Source organism: Uloborus diversus, chromosome 7 (genome assembly GCF_026930045.1).
Source record: "Uloborus diversus isolate 005 chromosome 7, Udiv.v.3.1, whole genome shotgun sequence".
In the NCBI taxonomy this organism is placed as follows: domain Eukaryota; kingdom Metazoa; phylum Arthropoda; class Arachnida; order Araneae; family Uloboridae; genus Uloborus; species Uloborus diversus.
In genome coordinates, this window is record NC_072737.1 from 142272420 (window position 1) to 142293693 (window position 21274).

A 21274-nucleotide genomic window follows, 5' to 3' on the forward strand; every position below is an offset into this window, starting at 1 on the left:
ACACGAATGTGCTAAAAATTCGCAATTAAATTGTAGTTTCATAAGGATTTTTTATTTTAAAATTATTTTCATGCTATAAATTCAAAATTTTATATCTGAATTTTTGACTTCGTCGCCATATTTGGTCATTTGCGAGATTTTAGTACACAAGACTCTTAAGTGGCCAAGTTTTCAAAATCGGAATTAGATGTTTATTGCAATGCAAACTATTGAAAATAATGCAAAATGGGCTTTTTTTTCCCCCGGAAAATTCTAAATTTTTTTCTTGAAAAATGCAAAATTTTTTCTTCAGAATATTATTTTATCCTCATTGGTTTAGACTCTAATGTGCTAAAAACTCGCTATTTCGTCTAAATTTAGTTTTTTTAAGGCTCATTAATTATTTATAATTTTTTTTAATGCAACAAATTCAAAAATCTATTGTCTTGACTTTTTCGCGTTGTTGCCATGTTTTGTCATTTGCAACATGAAGTAGACAAGACTATTAATAGCCTAAGTTCCCGAAAACAGAATTAGTTGTTTATCTCAATGCAAACTATTAAAAATAACAGATGGCAAAAAGTTATGTTTTTTTAAAAAATAATTTTCTTGAAGGGGAAATTTTATCTATTTGATCCTTATTGCCTTGTAGGCTTTGCTATAAACTGAAACTATTTCATCTAAATTGAAGGTTCCTGTTGACTTCTCATTCATTTATTTATTTATTTTTTTTTTATTATTTTTTTAATAAATCAGAAACCTATTTTAACTTAAATTTTCCATGTGCAAAAAAAGTATTAAATATCTCTCTTTAAATCCTATTCATCTATTATTTTTTTAGGGAAATTGTAAACACTGCCTCCCCCACTCCAGTTTGTATTTCAAAACTTAATAACATTGGTGGCCACTAAGTTTTTGGAGTCTAGTGGCCACTGGCCACTTTCAAAATTTCAGAATCTTGACCTTTACTATGAAGTTGCTTTACTTCCAAGTATAAGAAATAATTGTGTTTTTTAATCTTCAATATGTTCTTATGCATGTGGGATATGTATAAAAGCATATTTTTAAAAAAGATTGCAGTTTTATTAAATCAAACAGTAATCATGTTTTTTTTAAAACTTTTCAATATGTATCTATGTAATGTTGCTTTTTTAATGTAAAATAATTTGTTTTAAACTTGGTTGTAGTTTTGTTGAAAATCTAACATGAAAATTCAGAAAAGCATTTTATAAGTACTTAGAATTTATGGAAACTTATGGTACAGAAGGAAGGTTTAGTGCAGGCCACGATTTCATGCTCCTATTTTAACCCTCAGTGCTCCTATTTTTTCCCTTAAGTGCTCCTATTTTTTGTATCTTGAGGTTGGCAGCTATGCGTAAAATATAGCATCAATTGCCAAGGTCTCAACATCTTTTCCCCCCTTTGGTACAATAAAACTCCATATCATTTCAAGCATGTGTGTCAGTTTTTACCCATCTACATACATCAGTGGCTCACACAGGAATTTCTCCAAGGGGGGTTTAAGATCGATAGTCCACCGTTCTCATATTATAACTCCAACATGCATCCAAACATATTCTTTTGATTTTATCCATTGTCGGGAACAAGAGACATTTTTTAAAAAATTGCTGAATTGTTACTTAGCATTAGTTATTAAAATACCAGAAAGCACAGGAATGAATATACAGGGTGATTATAATTAAAGTTCCACTTTCAAAACGCTATGAAAATAAAACCACTGGTCAGAATGACGTCAAACTTCAACGGAATATTATCGAAGAAGGGGGGAACTTGATGGCAGAAGAAAAATAAATAGTTGGGATTTTTAGCAATAGATGGCGCTGTAAGCATCATATTTAATAGTGGTCGACTACACATGACAAATAAATCAAAAAATATTACCTAAGGTGTAAACTATATGTTAAAACACCATACTACTCAGTGTGCACGAGGGTATTGGTGTGATACTGTTAGTTAAGTAAGCCCATCCGACACGGAAAGGTCATATCACATCGGATGTAAAAAATTGGTTTTTAATTGTCCTGAGGCCGAAAACCGCATAAAAAGCATCAGTAAAAATCAAATCGGTCTTTAATTTTCGTGAGACTGGCGCAAAAGATGTTCAATTTAATGTACCCCGTTTTCTGTAACAAGTTGAAATCGAGAAACAGCATGTTCCACGACTGATTGAAGTGTTTCCGGGATCACGTTTAGAATGTGTTGCGCAATGCATGCTTCTGCTCAGCAAGGTTTGCAATCGGAGCACTGAACACAACAGTTTTCAGATAGCCCCATATCCAGAAATCACACGGGTTAAGATCAGGTGATCGGGACGGCCAGGTCTTTCACTGAGACAGTCATAGTAAACTTCTCAGATGCGAAACGAGGAAAAAAGGTTGGCGTTTTTATGACAACTTCAATGAGTCGGCCGCATGATAGGTGTTTTGATTTACGTATTTTGACACTTGCAGCGCCATCTATTGCTAAAAATTCCAACTATTTATTTTGTCTTTTGTCATACATATTCCCCCTTCTTCGATAATATTCTGTTGAAATTTGAGATCATTCTGACCAGTGGTTTTATTTTTACAGCGTTTTGAAAGTGGAACTTTAATTATAATCACCCTGTATTTACTTTTCTTATAATTAAGAATAAAAACTGAAGCAAAATCATCATTCAAGAACAATTTATGATCACATGCAGTCCGATTTTGTAGGATTTTGTTGGAGAAGAAAGAATTTTTTTTTTCTCATTTATTAAATCTGAAATTATTGTTACCTTGGCTTGAAATTATTTAACGTACTACATACATAGGATTACAGTCAATTAATTAAAGCTCTAAGGTCAGGGGAGTGGTCTGTACCCTCTGGACCCTCCTCTTTTGTGCGTCATTGACATACAATATTCCATGTAGTATTAATTTTCCAAATTTGTAGTTATTTTCTGATCACAGAATTCAATGTATTAATGCTGTGTTTGTTCACTCAACCATGCAATTTCAGTATTTTCCATTATATTTGGGTCACATGTTTATTTATGATAGTTTGTTTTCGTGCCCATGTGGACTGAGAATTTACATCACTTTGATCTTTCAGTATTAAGAACAAAACTGGTTCGCGCAAAGATGGATGAACTTCAACAGAGGGTACTTGTGAGTTCAACTATGCACAGAACTTTTAGTAAACCACAGTGGCAACAGCTTCGTGAAATTTTGACAAGGTGGCAAAGAAATCTTAGTCAGGTTCAGTCACAGATGCAAACTGTCATAAGAGCTCCTTATGAAAATGTTGCTAATGTACAAGCTTGATATTAAGTAATAAAAGGCATTTGTAAATGATTTTTCTGTTTTTTTTTTACCCCTTAATGAATGTGATAGTTAATAATATAAAATTCATCTTTGCACAAAATATGTTGTTACAAATTCTGTAAATAGTAATTATTTTTATGATTAATTTGTTGCAATTTTATGATTAATTTGGCGTTTATTCCATTATTCATGATCTAAAATTATTGTAGTAACTTAACCTGTAAATAGTTTCTTGTAATGAATATACAACCCCCTTACATTTGAATGAAGTATATGGTCCCTCCATTTCTAAACGATAAGATTTGTGAATGAAATAAAAAGAAAACATCGAGAAGCATTTCAAATTTTGTCGAAACTTCTCTAGGATTTATAAACCGCGCGTGATAAAAAGTCAGACTGATCTGAGCTATGGGTTGGAAAGTGTGGATTAGCCTTTGCACTGTGTTTTCGCGTATTTTGATGTAAATACGTGTGTAACCGTTGAGTTTACGGTGTTAATTGATATTTGCCTAATTGCTATGGTTAATTTAGTAGTTGCTAACAACATTACTTATACATAGTTGTGAATAAATCTACTGTGTTTTCTCAAGAACCGTGTCGTCATTTAAGGAATTTCTTGAAGTGGCCGAACTCGTAACAATACTTTGCTTTGCAGGAGGAATATTGTTAAGGAAAATTAAAAATAACTAACGATAAAAAAACTTCAATGCACTTTATGAAGAATATGTAATTTACTACTATGACTTTAAATTAAAAAAATTTCTAGAAACAATATACTTGAACTTTTTTGCTCTATATGGACCTGAGGTACTAGAAAGAAGAAAGCAGTTTTAAATCATCTTGTTGAACCAGTTCATTTTACCTTAATTTTAATTTGAAAAAAATTGTTGAAAATATTTGCTTTCCTATATGAATCGGAGGGCGAGCAGTTGTTTGTCTGCATAATATGTCAATACCTTTAATCAAATAAATAACGCATTTAATTAAAATGTAATCATTAAAAAAGTGTTCTCTTATGCAGTGCCTTCTCAAAGTTGAAAAACTAGGGCGGTGGGTGCACTGTTAGTATTTTTATTCTTTGTCATTTAGACCAATTTTTGAGGTAACATACAAAATCTGCTTCCTTTTTGAAAAAATACAACTATAAGCAAAATATTTAAGGTTACTAAAATGAAGAAAAGCCTATTTCTGTTTTAAGCGGAACTGGCTTTTTTGCGTAAGCTTATTGCAATTCGGATTTGACTTTGAAAATCTTGCATTGAATTAAAATGTATATAAAATTAGACTGAAATTTTAAGGGTGCCCAACTTCTCTTAACTTCCGACACCTCATATTACGAATAGTTGCTTAACACTAAGAATGTTTCATTCTTTTAACGTACCAATATTGATGCATTTTTGAAAAATTAGATTGAACGACCCATTAAAAAATTATTTTAATATTTCTGTTTGATTGTTTGCAAACTTGAGTAACAAATGAACTGCAAGGTGTCATGCATTGAGTGCACAACTTTTGTTGTTCACTGAAATTAGACTATCCACCTTAACTAAAAATGTATCTAAGTAAAAAAATATTAAATAATGAAGCAAAACAGTGACCAATACAGCACCCTTTTTTTCCACCAGCTCATATAGATTCCATTTTAGAGATTTGAACCAACTTTGTTATTTTTATTCTGTTATCCTATTGGTCTCCTTTTCTTAAGAATGACATCAATTTATTGGAAAGCGTTCAAAGAGGGGTTATGAGGTTAGTAAATTGGCTTTTTAATTTCTTAATGATTCCAGGCTTAGAATGCTTAATATGTATAGTCATGAGTGAAGAAGAGTAAGAGGGGGATGATCCAGTTATTTAAGTTTATTAAAATGAGGATATTATGAGCTAAATTTCTGCACAGATGGCACTAGCAGCCATTGTTTTAAGCCTTTCAAATCCCAAGCTGATCTTGAAATCAGGGGAAAAGACTACTTCAACATGGGTTTGTAAGTAGTTGGTCTTTTTGTACTGCATTGTATTACTGTTTGTGTAAAAAAATCCTTTACAATTTCATCATTGTAATTCTCTAATAACAAAAAAGTATTTTTTACTTCTTTTATTTTCACATTACCTATATTTTTTTCTAAATCAAACTATGTAAAAGATAACAAACAACAAGCAATATACAAGCACTTAGTTGAGTTGCAATTAACTATTGTAATATCACATTGATTGCAAACATTCATTAAACATGGCTGTTAAATATTTTAAAGCAAATACATTAAAATTGCATGAATTTATTGTACAGTGAATGATGAGCAATCGAAGCTTTTGAAACGAACAAAAACAACTGCTCAGGTAGCACACTTTGTTTCATAAATGTTTTAAAATGGTAGTCACAACGATAACCAATGTTTTAAAATGGTTGTTAACATTGTGACAACCGTTTTAAAACATTTATGAGACATTACTGCCTGGATATAATGAGATATATATATTGGTGTTGAAAATATTTAATGTATGTGACCTTGGATGTATCTAAGCTAGCTCAAAAGTAAGTTTTTTTGTTGAAAATATACTGTACAAAATACAGTAGAACTCAATGGGGAATTATCATAACTTGGAACTCTTGACGTGGTTTCAAAATTTGTCGCCAAAACAAAGCACTTATCTGCTTGTCAAAACGTTGTCCAAAACAATATTTCAGAAATTTAAAATTGTTTCATTTTAAAACAAAATAAGTCATTAAAATAAGTACGTTAAAAAAAAAAGTTCCTTTTGAGTAAAAAATAATCTGCAAAGAAAAGTGAAGAAATCATTGTAAAACAAAAATTAAAAATTAGACATGCCCATCAATTGAATTATAAGTTAACGACATTGACTAATCAAATCATTTCCAAACAAGTTATTTATTTCATGCAACATTCTTTGAAACTATGCACCATCTTGCAAAAATCCTGAGTCATCCTGGTGCTCTAAAAAATTGCAGTATTTTTAGTGATGGACACAATCGACTGACCATAACAGACTCATTTAATTATAGTATGATTCAGTTAGACGGTTTCGATTTCAAATGAACGGTTCTTGATTTGTAGAAATGATTGTATTAGTGAAAAATTGGTTTTTGAGTGAATCTTTCAAATGTTTTAATGGTTGATTGAGTCTTTCTAATAGTTTTACTATGGAATGATTGCGATTCAGTTATTAAGTGACTCTTTCAAATGATTGGTTATCTAGTAATTTCTTTGCGGATTATTAAATTCATTGAAAACAAAATCGCTCGATAATGTCATTTGACTATGAAATCCTTCGAAAGAATCACTTGAAAGTTAAAATTTTGATCAATAGAATAAATGACTTTGATACTCTTTCTAATCATTAGAACACGAGTCATTCTCTTGAAATATTACAAATCATGGCCTAAGCTTTTGAACATTTTAAAAATCAATTTTAATAATTACCACCAAGTAATCATATCTTTAAAAATTCATTCTGTATTTGTGTATAATCAAATATCAATGGTTTCATAAACAATTCATGAAGTGTTTAAACATACGTATTTTGGTTTTTAACAAGGATAACATCAGCTGTCCTAGCTTCAAATCATTAGAAGTTAAAATGTGATTTAAGATCGTACTAATATGCAACAATATCACACATAATTACATTAACAATACAACTAGAAAAACAAGTTTTCCTATAAAATATTGTATTTTATTTGTGTCCCAATATTTTATGTGGTTCATACTGTCCACTCTGTTGCAGCCATTTCGAAAGGAAAATAAACCATTATACATTAATTTGAATCTGATGAATAAGCTAAATAACTTTTGTGCTTGGTTTTCTATTTTGAATAAACTAGGTAATAATTTTTCTTTTTTCTTTCTTTAAAAGTTAACAATGGGTAATTTGAGTTGTTGAATGTCCACTATGTTACGTCTGTTTTTATGAACTAAACAATCTTTTTCCTAGAAGTTGCAAACAGAATGCCAGTTACATAATCATTGTTTTATTTTCTCTTTGTTCTGTAACAGCAACTTTTCTTCATGATTAGAACACTTTTTTAAAAAAGTCTTAGTTGTCCTCTGCTATGCTCCATATGCTACAAAATGGTTAAAATATTTTAAAATCTTCAAAAATCATACATATTTGAATCGATTATTTCATAAAGGGCATAAGTCCAATGGATTCCTGTAGGACGCCTTTTCTGAAATAATCGATTCACTTATGTTCTAACCATTGATACTTGGCTATATACACATAAATGGATAATCAATAAAAAAGAAATGTGAATTGGCGGTAGACTTAAAAAGATTTAAAAAACAACCAAAAGTATAGAACATGATTTGTAGTACCATTTTTATGAGAATGACCGTATGCAAATCTCTCGATTATGCCCATCACTTGTCTGTTTCGAGGTTGGCGTGCACAAATCACTCCATCTTCTTCGACAGTGGACTCGAAGGACTGTGATGCTGATCTTCTGGCGTGGGCTGTCGCTCTCGGAGATCTTTGTTGGAGAGAGATTTCCTGAGCCCCGCTCTGCTGGACCCGATGCCCCAGAAGAAATACCCACTTCCGAGAAGTAGGAACAATCGCATCAATATCTCAGACTGGACCGGGTCCCATTTATTGCTTTGGTAAGTGAAACTCAAAATAGCTGGAAAGAAAAAAAATGAATATTGTGTAACAGGACATAAAAACAGGGATACAGTTTAGATTGGTATTATGTATAGGGTTCGTACCCTCCGGGAACACCTGGGAATTGTCAGGGAAAATGACATAGTTAAAAATGTCGGGGAAAAGTCGGGGGAATTTTCCAATTTTGCCCACAAAAACTTTTTTTCCCTCTTAATATTGCAACATGAGATCTAATCTTCATTTTCATCGATGTTTTCTGAAACAAATTGTAAAAATTTTGAGGCAAAATTTCAAAATTTTTGCAAGTAAAAACTTGCGACCCAAAAAAACCTTCTCAGTCGCCAATTTTGACCCTCAAGAGTTTCCAAGACTTCCTCTGGTGAAGAGGAATTATACACAAATTCAACAGGGGAGGAGACAATTTATTGCTTCGGAAGCACAAGCCTGAGAATGGGAGGGTCGGTCAAAGAAATTTTTTTTTATCGAAAAGTTTTTTCAGCTATGCACGAAACGTAGTCGCCATTTTTGGTCATTCACAAAATGGAAGTAGATACGATGCGTAAATGTTTAAGTTTCCAAAAACAAAGCAGAATTGGATGTTTTCTTTAACTGCAAACTAATGAAAATCACACAAAATGTGCTGCATTTTTTTTTTTTTTTTTAATTTAAAAAATTTTTCTTGAGAAATGAAAAACTTTGTTCTTAAAATTTAACCTTATTCTCATTGCCTTGGACGTAAATGTGCAAAAAACTTTTCAACTGAATTGTTTGATGAAGATTTATTATTTTTAAACCAGAAAGTTGCCCGTCAAGGTATGACGGGTGAAAATTGCTTGTCTTGTTCTACATTTTAACGAAGCAATTGCTCGTATGGGGATATTTTGATGTTGAAATTTTAACCCTAAGCTCCAGTATATAGCGTTCATAGTTGACCGCTTTTCGTTTCTTCATTCCCCTGAAATGACAGTCTTACGAGTAAAACAGTTAAGTTATCGGATTGAGTTCTGCCATGTCACAATAAAGACTCCCTGCATGTTAAACATTACCAAAACACATTATCAAATTATCATGACGTAGTGCAAGTTTTATTGTTGAAACATGCGGATTACTCGATCATCGGCTATGATTTATATGAGGATTATTTTCATGCTACAAATTCAAAAACTACTTCGTAAATTTTGGCGTAGCCGCCATATTTGGCCATTCCCAAGAAGTACACAAGACTTTTTAAGTGCCTAAGTTTCCGAAAATGGCATTCAATGTTTATTGCAGTGCAAACAATTCAAAATTTGGAAACAACTCAAAATGTTCCTTTTTTTCTGATAAATCGTAATTATTTTCTGGAAAAATGCAAAATTTTATCTTTAGAATATTTTTTTATTTTGATTGATTTAGACTCTTGTGTGCTAAAGGTAGGTATGCAACTGGAACAGCGTTCTTACAAGCAATTTTAGTTTGGTTTGACCCTAAAAAGACCTTTTGTAAGATAAATTTAACGGCATAATGAAAAAAATGCAGATCAATTATAATTGACATCTATGTTGCGTCCCAAGAAATAGTTGTCATCATAGTTGTGTCATAGAAAAGTTGACTATCGCTAGATCAATAAAACTCCCATATGGATTATCAAACTTTGTTTCACATTTTTGAAGACTTATGATTTGCAAGAATACCTTAAACCAATAAAACTCTGGGACAAGCTGCTCAACTTTTGTATTTAATCTTAAACCATTGGTTAGTTTTTGACGAAAACAGAATTGTTACTTCTACAATGAATACGAACTGTTTTTATTCCAATCTCTATTTCTCTCAGGGTTGGCAAGTTTCTGCTAAGGCGGTTAAAACCACTGGTAGAAACCGGTTAAAACCAGCATGGTAGAAACCGGTTAAAACCAGCATGGTAGAAACCGGTTAAAACCAGCATGGCAAAAACCACTTCCTGCCCCATTTGTGGAAGAAACTGGCAAAAACTCACAGAATGCCAAAAAATTAATTTTTGACACACAATAGAAAATGAATGGAAAATATAATTGTTAACCAAAGCACAATTTAATTACAATATTATGTGTCACTTAATTACAATATTAAGTGCCAATCAAATGTTACATTATTTGAACCCTGCCGGTGCCTCTTAGAAATGGTGGTTTCAATAATCTAAAGTTTCGCAATTTATTATGCACAAATGAGAAACTTTAGAATATTCCTGCAACAGAAAAGCTAGCAGGAACAAGCTATGTTTGTGAAACTTTCATCTGTTGCATATTTTTTTTAACTGGTCCACCATGTAGTAACTGGGGTAGTGGTAAAAATTTTAATGGGAAAAGTAAGTTTCAAGAAATGGGGCTACTTTGTTTTACAAAGCTGTGACATAGGTACAAAACTAGGTTAATATTGGCAAGTAAAATTCTTGCACTTTCTTCTTGAAGCACAGGAATTACAATCAGTAATGCCTGTTTAATTCTGTATGTCACGCCTCTTTCCAATATATGGTTTTCCGTCTTTTGTTAGATTAATTCAAATATTATGAGCGTCTGCAATTGAAAAGTTCCCCTTCTGAACTAAATCAAGGTTACTAGCATAAGATTTTATTTTTTACAATGGTCAAATAAAATTTAATTTTTAAGTTTACTTAAACTAAAATATCATTTAGTAACTTAGTTATCATTTAGTAACTAGTTACTTATTAAAGATGCCTTTAGGTTTTGCCAGCTTCTGCCGGTTTTTACCCGTTATAACCAGTTTCTGCCACTGGCACGGCAAAAACTAGTTTCTGCCGTCAGAAAGCCAGCCCTGATTTCTGTACCCCTAAAACACAAAGAGACATAGCACAACCTCTTATACCATCTAATTATCCGAAAAGCATAAAATTGTGACAGGGTCAAATGATTGATGCTCTGCAACATCCAGGAAATGGCTGATGAATTCACTACTTACCACAAAGCTGAGCGAGCTCTGTCACGACTATTGCTGACATGAGACCTCTTGCTAAAGATTTATCTGTTGTTCCAAAGAAGCTCCACAGAAGAAAAGCGAAACCTAAGACAAAAGAAAAAACTTTCACTCAGTTTCCTAAAATGATGGATTATTTTGAACATTTGCTAAAATCAGGGAGGGGCAATTTGAGCGATCGCCCCTGCCTTGAGAGGCTCTACCGGCAATTTGTCGACATTGAAGTTCCATAAGTACTTTTTAGACACTGTTCGATGAATTTAATTTCTTTCAATTGGAAATGTGTGTCCAAAGTGTAAGTTTTACTTAAGAGCAAGGGATGAGGTTCGGAACTCTTCACCCAAAATATTTCTAAATTGGGGTTCTAAAAACAGAATTTTATCACTGGGATGTTAAGGAAAGAAGAGGTTCAGTAGTCTACCGCGCACTTTTTCCAAATTGAAGTCTTGCAAACGTGCTTTTAAAACATTTTTCGTAATGTTAGAGTAAGGATTGAGGTTCAAGCACTTTCCTCTGCTAATTTTTCGAAACTGGAGTTCCAGAAATGCAATAATTTTAAACGATTTTAGATGGTGTTTGAAGGAAAGGGTTCGGAAACTCTCTAAACGAACATTTTCTCTTTATTTGAAGATTGAACATCAGCCATTTTTCCAGTAGTGACCCTTTCAAATTTTTAAAAGGCACATTGAAAATGCTTAAGAAAACAATTTGACAGCACAGTTCATTTGTGACTATAAAAAATAATAAATCAATAAATGATGAATAAATAATGCAACAGTTAACTTTGAATTAAGAGTAAAAAATAATATACCTAATAATACTGATCCGTAAAAAGTAGTCATCATTTGTAGGGAATTCACCACGTTTTCGTTTTGTGAGGAACTATCTGGTTTGGCAATAGAAGTAAAAACATTCTGCAAAGAAAGACAAGAAAAAATGTCATGCAATTTTCTAGGTTGGTTTAGTTTTGTTAATTGGCACAAGAGAAGGATTTGGCTGTATTGCATGGGAAAAAATATGTTTCTAAGCAACTAAGCAACTGTGGACAAAAAAAATTATTTTTGTGTTTCCAAGTGGTAATAAAAATAAAATTACAATTTTCAACTTAAAGCAAAAAAAAAAAAAAAAAAAAACTGGAAACTTTTTTTTGCTCCTACGTGTGTTATGTTTCACACTATCCGCGCTGTTTGTTACAGCCATTTCAAAAATAAAACTTTCGCTTTTTTTTGGAATTATAGACAAAATAGCAGTTTTGGAACCATTTTCTCATTTTGTACTTGATCTGTAATTGTAACCTTTTTTCATGATTTGAACGATTTTTCAAAGGCTCATTTATCCCCTATGTTACACGCAGTGATGCAGAGACCAAAATATTTAAAAACCCTTCAAAGAGATTACTTATGTACAAACCACTGATACTTTACTGTGCACAAACTAATGAAGAGGGAATACATTTTTAAAAAATATAATTAGTTAGCTTGAATGATTAAAATTCATGAATAGAATTCAGTTGTGTTGAAGATGATTTGTACTATTTTCGCAAGAGTGACCCTTATCTGCCTTACATCAACCTCATGTGTAATGAATCAGTCCCCCCCCCCCCCCCAAAGTCTCTGGGGTAAATGAAAACACGCTGAGATAAATAGAAACATGGGTCCAATCGCTAACAAATACAGCGAAACAAAAAATTTTCGTTTGTCAAGGGACTATGTAAAAAAAATATAAAATACGACTACGAGAAATACATAGAAAGCAAAAATCAAATAGAAGAAAATAAAAAGCATTTCAAATTGTATAATAATCTATATTTAATAAAAACAACATTATTATAGATATCATTTTCGATGATTTTAACACATTTCTTTGCGAATCCGGACGTTTAAGTTGAAAACAATCCGTAATAGTGATTTGCTTTTTGGTCATTGAGTTTTAAATGCATTGCATGCAGAATTGAAATATTTTGCAAGTTTTTTTTAATGGGCTTTATGAGAAAGGAAATAGTCTTCCCCTATTTGTTAGCTCTTCAATGCAATTTTGCAAGAAACGACGATCTGTGCTGCCAGTTCTTCTTTTTCAACTACGTTGGCGGACGAAACGTCCAGTGGCATTTCTGTTTTCATAGATTAACTTTTTTGAAAGTTAATGGACTTTCAAAAAAGGATTACATGGATTATCTGTAAAAACGCACAAATGAAGCATATTGCGTATTTTAGAACATTTCTTTTTTTTACTTCCCAGGGAAAACTTAAAATTGCAAGAAGTTCATAAATAACAATCTTATATTCCCTGTTAAATTAACATTATTAGTATATGGAAAAACTGGGACCTGATAAAAAAAAACGTAGGTTTGAGAGACATAAAACCAGGGTTTCACTGAGGTCATGTCAAATGTTTCATACCTCAGTGGGTGTTGGATGCGAAGACCAAAAATTTCTCACTCAATCAGCAGGGGAAGGACTTTTGAAGTTGAATTTTTCCCATTGACCCTACATCTCTTTGTACATCAATAAATCACGCTGTGATTATCTAAGAATTATCCTTGCGTGAGATGTCCGCGCACAAGTGAGCAAATTAGTGAAAAACCAAAACATTCGAGGTGACTACGGTTGGGTCAAACTCAAACCTAACCTGGCAGCACTGTGAACACTACTCAGATCCTATTCACAGCACTACAACGCTGCCAGTTTAGGTTTGCCTTCAACTATAGGAACAATTGAGGCAGTGATATGCAAAGGGAAGTAAGGTGACATTTGAAGTTTTGAGTAAAACGCGTCAATAGTTTCTCCTACCTACCAGGACTACGAGTACTATCGTTTGCCCCAAAACAGAGGAGAGGTTCACGTACTATTTGTACTGGTTATCTCCCAATTTTTCATTAGGCACTCACATCCCTTTGCTTCTCACTGCCTCAATTGTCGAATAAATATGTTATACAGAGTCGTTATCTGCACAATGAACTTACTGTTAACCCAGTTGCGGTAAAATATACAGCCATGCTGAGATGCCACAGCCAGTAACATCGTGGAAACTTTACATATAAGTGCTCATTGTGCCCAAGAACTTGACTAATCTGTTGGACGAAACAAAGAGAAGAACAAAATTTATATATATACAGGGTGCGGCAAGTATTTAAGAACAAATTGATGTCCATAGAGAAAGGAAACAAACTGAGAGAAAATACCATTTATTATATATTCAAGATTTCGTACAGGTGGTCAGATACATAAAGGATTACATCATTCAATAAACCCATTATTAGTGGCAATAACAGCTTCTATATGTTATCGAAACCGACTGCAGGCAGTAATGGGATGAGTTCTCGGAATTTTTGACCTTGTTTCCACAATAACAGCTCTGGGAGCTGCAACAGTGTTCTGGGGGAGAATAAAGACCCTCTAAACTACGTCCCACACATAACAGTCGATTGGATTGAGATCTGGGGAGCTGGGGGATCAAAAGTTAGGTGTGAAAAATGTTTCACATCCCATCTTGGGTTTTTCTGAGTGTACGGGATGGTGCAGAGACTTGTTGGAAAACATACGGCCTCCCACGTGCTACAGTAGTGAACCAAGGCTCGACAACTCTGTCTAGTACCTCGGTGTAAGCAATGGCATTAATTCTGGCACCTTGACAAAAAAAATGTGGAAGCAACACATCTCCTTCACTACTAACAACACCCAGAACTATCACTGATTCTGGAAATTTGGTATGCATAACCGTCGGTATTTTATCAGGGCTTTTACAGAGCCAATGATCATTTTTGCGGTTAACCTTTTGGCCTTGAACAAAGTACTTCTCATCTGAGAAAAACTGGAGCAGTCCTGGCTCCTTGGGATGTTTGAGCTTGTTCAGAAGGCTCTTGGCTCTAGTCAAGCGGTTAACCTTGGTCCGGTCAGGCATAAATTGTCCTCTCCGCATTCCACATCACGTATGATTTGTAACGGAGGTCCTCATGAACCACAAGTCGGATAGTAACCTCATCAACCTGTTACTCATTAGTAAGTGCCCTCTGCGATTTCCCAAGGTCCTCATCGATAGCAGATTGGACCGGCTCACGAATTCTGGTGTCCTGACACTGCGAAAACGCCGACAATGTCGTTTATTTAGAGAAACTTCTACCACCCCCTTTGCAGCTCCCAATTCTCAACAAACTTCGTAAACAAATGATCGCGCAACCTTCTAGAATGCAGAAATTTCTGAATCCGTCAGCCCTGCAGCAAAGGAGACAATAACGGCATGCCTCTGCATTTCGTAGGTAAGAATAGGGTCTGTTATGTCCATATCCAACGAAAAAAATCTTTCTGTGAAACACAGAAAAATGTGGCTACTATAATGTGTGTCCTCAAATAGCTGCCGCACCCTGTATATATATATATATATATATATATATATATATATATATACATACATATGATAGTTTTTGCGTATATATACAGGGTGATTTCAAATAGAGGCTAAGCTTGGTTATATTGGCCTCCTCCAAAATAAAAACATGCCACTGATGCAAGTAAAGAAAACGAAAAAACATACCTTTGATCGATGAACATCACCATTATCTGTTTCTCCAACTCCCAAAATTTTTCTAGTCTTTAATCGGCTTTGGAGATCGCCACTACTGTGTTTCCTGAAAAGAGGAAAAGAATAATCGAAGTGTTATTCAGTTGACCAATACAGTTTAAATTGTTTCAGTTGTTGTTCTCTGTGCAACCTCACATTTACGAAAATATGTTTAGGTTATTCTATCAGAATAAATTTATATTCAAAGCTTCAGTGAATTTATTCGTATACAAGGTGTACCGTTTTAACCTGCAAGAGCTTTATTTTCGCAACCGTTAGTCCTAGATGTAAACTTCCAATTGCGAAAATGTTTCAAATCAGATGCAGAGTTAAAGTATTTAAAGTTTGAAGCAAAAATAAAAAAGGACATGACAGCAATAATATGGACATAAGAAGCATTTTTCAACTATTATTTTGGACAAATTACTTTAATTTGGGTTCATCTCTTCCAGGTGTTACAATTTTTCTATTTCGTTTACTTCGGTTACTTTTTAGTTGGTCAGTCCTTCTATATTCCTTTAAAATCTTACATACCATAGATTGTAAAACGTTCATTTGAATTGAGTTGGATAGTTTTTTTTCTAACTTTAAGAAATGATGCAGTATGTAACTTCGTTTTTTTCCTATTTATCACCTTGACGACCCATTTTGAGCAATCAAAGGCTTTTAAAAGAGCGTGAAATTATCCAGGCGCCAAGCTCCATACTTGTGACAAACTATAGGGTAACAGGTAAGCAAATATTTTCTCTACTTTTTAAAATTCACATAGAACGAATAGATTATTCTAATTTTTTGACCTGTATAAAAAATTTATCTATTTTTCCAATGTGTTAATGACCCATAAAGTGTTAAAATAATATCTGAAAAGTTGTTTAAATTGTGTGATTTGCCCATTCATGAACAACAAGTTTTAGCCTTTTTAATTTCACGCGTTCATTTTTCCCGACCCAGGGACAAGTTTTGTTCAAACAGCTCTGATGTTCTATTGTTTTGAATTTGGATTGTAATAATGCTCCAAAAAAATAAATAAATAAATAAAATGTTGCCCCCCCCCCCCTCCCAGGAACTCAGTTCTAAATCCGCCTATGGGCGGCAGTGGACAGTCATGGGATCCAAAGTCTTTTTAGACTGTTGAAGTTAACTCCGGGAGAAAGAAAACAATGAAGTTTTCAGTTTTCGTTAAAAGAAAAAGTTAGCACTGGATTTTAAGAGAGTTTCCTGAAACTTCTCTAAAAAAACACCTTTTTTTAAAAAAAAACCTCTTTGTGAAACAAAAGCTTCTTTAAAATGCCACACGAAACAATTTATTGCTTATCACAGTGGCGGCTTTATATGTTTCAGGGTTTGCTTTGATTTCTCATTCATTACAAGGGTTCTCTACTTCAAAAGAAGTAAAAAGAATTTCTGTTTTCTCGCTTTTGATTTGAGAGCAGGAAACCTATCCAATTTTGGGATCACATGTTTAGTCTATTCCTTATAGAAGGAAACCGAATTTCATTCTTTTATATTTGGTTTTGTCCCTCAACTTGGACAAACATAGTCTGTAATTGCGATTTAGCGCATTCAGTTTCAAATAATTGCGGTTGGAAACTTCTCCCTCTTCCATTCTGCAGTCGAATAGAGTGAAGGATAGCTTTAAAATGTGTTTAGGCGGGAGAGCTCTCGAATCTTTCATCCCTTTTCCTGATGTCACCAAAGATAGCTTAGAAATACGTTTTTAGACTTCAATGTTGGAAAATTTCTTGGCAGAACCCCGAACCCTGTATTTTCCTCTAACGAAGCAAACACAGTCAAATAGTATATATTTAGGCCTTTAATTTTTTTCCGAGAGAGAACCCTTAATCCTCCCCTTCCTCCTACGTAACGTCTCCAATAATTAAGACTGCGGTTTGAAAACTTCAATTTTGAAAAATTTCCGAGGAAGGGATGCCGAACTACTTACCCTTTTTCCTAACGTCTCCAAAAATAGCCCAAAGTTTCGTTCTTAGAAATTTGCGTAGGTGTGAGAGCTCGCAAACCTTTCCTTCTCAAAGATAGCCTAAAATGAACTTCAATTTTAAGAAAGATTTTGGGAGGTAATAAACCTTTTTCTGTCCTCTCTTACTCCTAACATTATCAAACAAAGCCTAAAGTCGGACGTCAATTCGGAAATTTTTCATAAGAGAGCCGTTTGGCTTTGCAACTTTTTTTTTTTTTTGCCGTTTTAGACTGTTTTTTAGAGACTCTTTTAACGTCATCAACAGGTAGCCAAGAATTGCGTTATTGAGACTTCGGCGCCGAAATATTTCGAAAGTTAGAACCTGAACCTACCCTATTCCAATAAACTACCGACAGGGTCGTAAACAAGGGGGGGGGGGCGGGTAGTTTTCAACCCCCTTCCCCCAAAAAGTTCGGTTTGACATTCAAATGTTCATTTATATTTAAAAGTTTTAAAAAAATATTGTTCCTAGACTCAAATATCTTTCATATGTATATTAATTGCATAAAACGCTTTTAGTGAGTCAAGGCTGGTCTTGAATAAAGTACTACCTTCAAAGCTCCGCATGAAAGCTTTTAAGCTCTCCCCGAAAGTATTTTCGGCTTACGGCCCTGATTACCGAAAACACCCTTGATTTCAATTTTAAAAATATTTAAAAAAAAAAAAAAAACTCAGTGTACCTCTGTTCCTTAATGCCTACAACTGCGTTGAAATACACAGGGGGTCGTTTCCAAAATTTTAAAAGTATTTTTTTCGGAAAGAGCATGTTTAACATAGGATCTGACCGTTTTTTAAATAATTTGTTTAAGTTTAATAATTTTAAGAAATTAATTAAATCGGTGGAATTTCATTGTTTAAGCTTCTGTCGATGACATCACAAATGATGAAATGCCATTCAGTGTTGTCATTCACAGAGCAAAATATTTAATTTGCATCTTTACTCACGTGTATTGGCAACGATATGGTTGATAGCAAGCGTAGATCGCAATTTTAATTCGCTTCTTGATTATCATAACGTGGGAATGCGGTAGAAAGATGCGCCAAAGAGCATCATTTGTGACGTCATCAAGACGCCTTGTTTGAAAAATTGGACAGCTTAAAAAATTAATTAAAAAATAACTGTTGGGAAAATGAAAGTTTTTTTTCTTGCTCTATGTTATTTTTTTTGCTTATTCTATCAGTTTTAGTGACTAAAAGTAGTACTTTTGACTGAAGGAAGCAACCCCATTGCGTTGTCAGAGGTAGCCTAAAATTGTGTCTTTCAGAGCTTAAAATTTTCGAACTGAGTATCCGATTATTTCTGACTTTCTTTACCTCGCTAAAGTAGCCTAAGCTGAATTTTAAAACTTTAATTTCGAAAAATTTTCTTGTGGTACCCACCGATCCCCTTAACGTCATCAAAAAAACACTAAAAGAGACTTCCGTTTCGATAAAGTCAGGAGCAAACCCAACACGGCCTTTCCTCTAACTGTATTGAAAATCGCTAAATTTGCGATTTTTTACGTAAATTTAGCAATCTTCTCCAAATGTGGGCCCTTATCCCCCCTCTTTTATTTCTATTGCAAATATATAGAAATTAATTACGGCTTTTTTTTCGATAATTAAGTTTCTAGTTATAATTTGAACACCTTTGACACTTTAATGCATTAGCTATTTCGCAACGAAACGGTGGCAAATTGAGGAACCGTCCTCGTCGGCAAACACTGTAGCAAGCCCACTGTGTACACAAATACACCGACGGGTCGGCTGAGTGAACTTCTGAAAGTTCACTCCGCCGACTGATGGTGGCTCGGGCTCTGGTACTGTGCAACCACGAACTGCATGGAATTCGCAAATGTCCAGTTAAGACGAGTCTGTCTGAAGAACGGAAAAAGTAAAAATTTGATGCTCGTGTTCCACTCATTTGCATGAATATCTGCTTAATTTAGAGGCTAACATACATCTGCAAAAGCTGGCATCCTTGAAAACTAATAGATTCTCCCATTTCCGCCTGTAAACTGGAAGTTTACCTTTCCATACAATCCGTGGTCAGACAGTATCTCTTCCAAAATATTTCAAATTAACCTTTTGAGTTTGAACGCAGACAATTTCGACACAGAAATATTAGCAATTTATCTGACTACTCGAACGGGTAAACAGATCCATGGTGACTAATACATATTGAATGCACCCCACCAATATTGAATTCCAGGGTGAGAAGATAACAGTACTCTCCGAACTTCCGGTAAACAAAGGATTCTTTTTCAAGACATTGAGGCTTATGGGTTACTGAAAATGCAGACAATCTCTCAAAAGACGCTTCTCTGTTGGCCCCTCCTGTGTCCCTTGCTAATCTGCGAAACATTAAACTTTTGCTCAAGCAAAAAATTCGTGAGCACCGTGCAAGTTCCAGTAGGGAAAAAGTTGTGGCAAGTCTTGAGTGAACCTTTTGTATTCCCAAGGAACCTACCTAGAGCTTCTTTCCGCCTTTCACACTCATTTACATCGATTTCGGTTGGTGGACTCCTAGCTGCATTTTGCCTGGCGTAGGAGTTGACATGGATGGCGGGCACCTCCGGGATGCCCGCAATTCTCATTTTATCAAAACTTTTCTCCCCCTCCCACTAGAGATACTTTATTTTTAAAACTGGACTGCGAGACTTCTTTTGCTCGGAAGAACAACTATTTATTATCTTCCCCTTTTAATTATTTTGAAGGACGTAATTAAAAGAAAAAAAAATCTAAATTTGGAATCATCGTTTCTGTCATATGAAAGTATGTTATGATTTTTCAGTAACTTTTTCTTATGCTCTTTTTGAATAAAAATATCTTAAATTTTCTCCTTTCCTAGGGTGAAAGAAATAGAAAATCTCTAGGAAACTAGACTTCCAAAACGGTTTCAAGCAACGATACTCCTCTTTCTTAAGTAACGATGTCAATGTAACTTAAAACAAAATTGGTATTGTTACTAGAAAAGTAGAGGTTTTCTGGTAGTACTACAGTTTTTTTTTTATTATTATTATTTTAGGGTACAAGCAGAGATTTCTGTTTTCTCCACAGTCCACAGTTCTTTGTTTTTTGCTTAACGGAAGGCAAAGTAAATTTTAATGCAAGAATAATTTCTAGAGGTGTTCCCTGAAAATATTTTAATTGTTCCCATTAAAAATTATTATTATTTTAATTTTGATGTTTGTATACTGTAAAGGTGAATGGGTGATGACATAATGATGAAATGGCGGGGAAAATTTTTTTTCATTGAATCGTCAGATGTCATTAGTTTAATAACAAGAAATTGTTTTTCTGAAAAACAAATTCGAAAATGTATCAGAAATATGCCATAATTTTTTCCTTAATCTAAAATGCAGAATCGCACTAAAATGATAAACGGAAAAAAAAAAGGACGCGAAGGATTTCAAGACTTCGTTCTATTTACGGAAGTAGCAATAAAATGTTTTTGGAAGACAAGTGAAGCCTTTTAGCTATTTTTAAAAGTAAAGCGCTAAGTCGTGGAATTCAAGAAAATGGCGCTGAAAAACATCAAGTTTAGAAGTAGGGAAATCCGTTCGTTTAAATATAAGATGAAACGAAGTTTTCAACAGAGAACTTCTTCAGAGAATATAAAGACGTTTGGGTCTCTGAAAAGAGGACAGGAAGAAGATATTGAATAGCTCTTTGTTCGCTCCTGTTTTAATACAAATATAGATCTTATTCCATTTTTTCCTAAAAAAAAAAAAAAAAAAAAGAGGTACTTCTATGAAATCATAGTAAAACTTTGAATAACCTAACCAATACGGATACAATATGTTTAAGTGCTTTTTTTTTTTTTCACATGCATCTCAATTTGATAAATTAAAATACTCATGTTTCTGCTTTAGCTTTGTATTAACATTCAATAATACTAAATTTG

General features: G+C 33.7%; 2 protein-coding genes across 5 annotated transcripts in view; one reads left to right on the forward strand and one right to left on the reverse strand.

Moving 5' to 3' along the window:
- Positions 1 to 3308, forward strand: part of LOC129227024 (eukaryotic translation initiation factor 3 subunit M-like) — a 48034-nt gene extending 44726 nt beyond the window's left edge. The window contains exon 9 of the mRNA XM_054861656.1: positions 3076 to 3308. Coding sequence (XP_054717631.1) covers positions 3076 to 3287 — 212 coding nt within the window. The 3' untranslated portion in view covers positions 3288 to 3308. The remainder of the gene's footprint in view (positions 1 to 3075) is intronic.
- A 2056-nt stretch (positions 3309 to 5364) lies between these two features.
- Positions 5365 to 21274, reverse strand: part of LOC129227025 (tumor protein p53-inducible protein 11-like) — a 91717-nt gene continuing 75807 nt past the window's right edge. For all 4 annotated transcript variants that reach the window (XM_054861660.1, XM_054861659.1, XM_054861657.1 and 1 more), the window contains 5 exons: positions 15384 to 15477; positions 13816 to 13923; positions 11665 to 11767; positions 10839 to 10940; positions 5365 to 7923 (listed from right to left, as the gene is read on the reverse strand). In XM_054861660.1, coding sequence (XP_054717635.1) covers positions 7697 to 7923; positions 10839 to 10940; positions 11665 to 11767; positions 13816 to 13923; positions 15384 to 15477 — 634 coding nt within the window. In that variant the 3' untranslated portion in view covers positions 5365 to 7696. The remainder of the gene's footprint in view (positions 7924 to 10838; positions 10941 to 11664; positions 11768 to 13815; positions 13924 to 15383; positions 15478 to 21274) is intronic.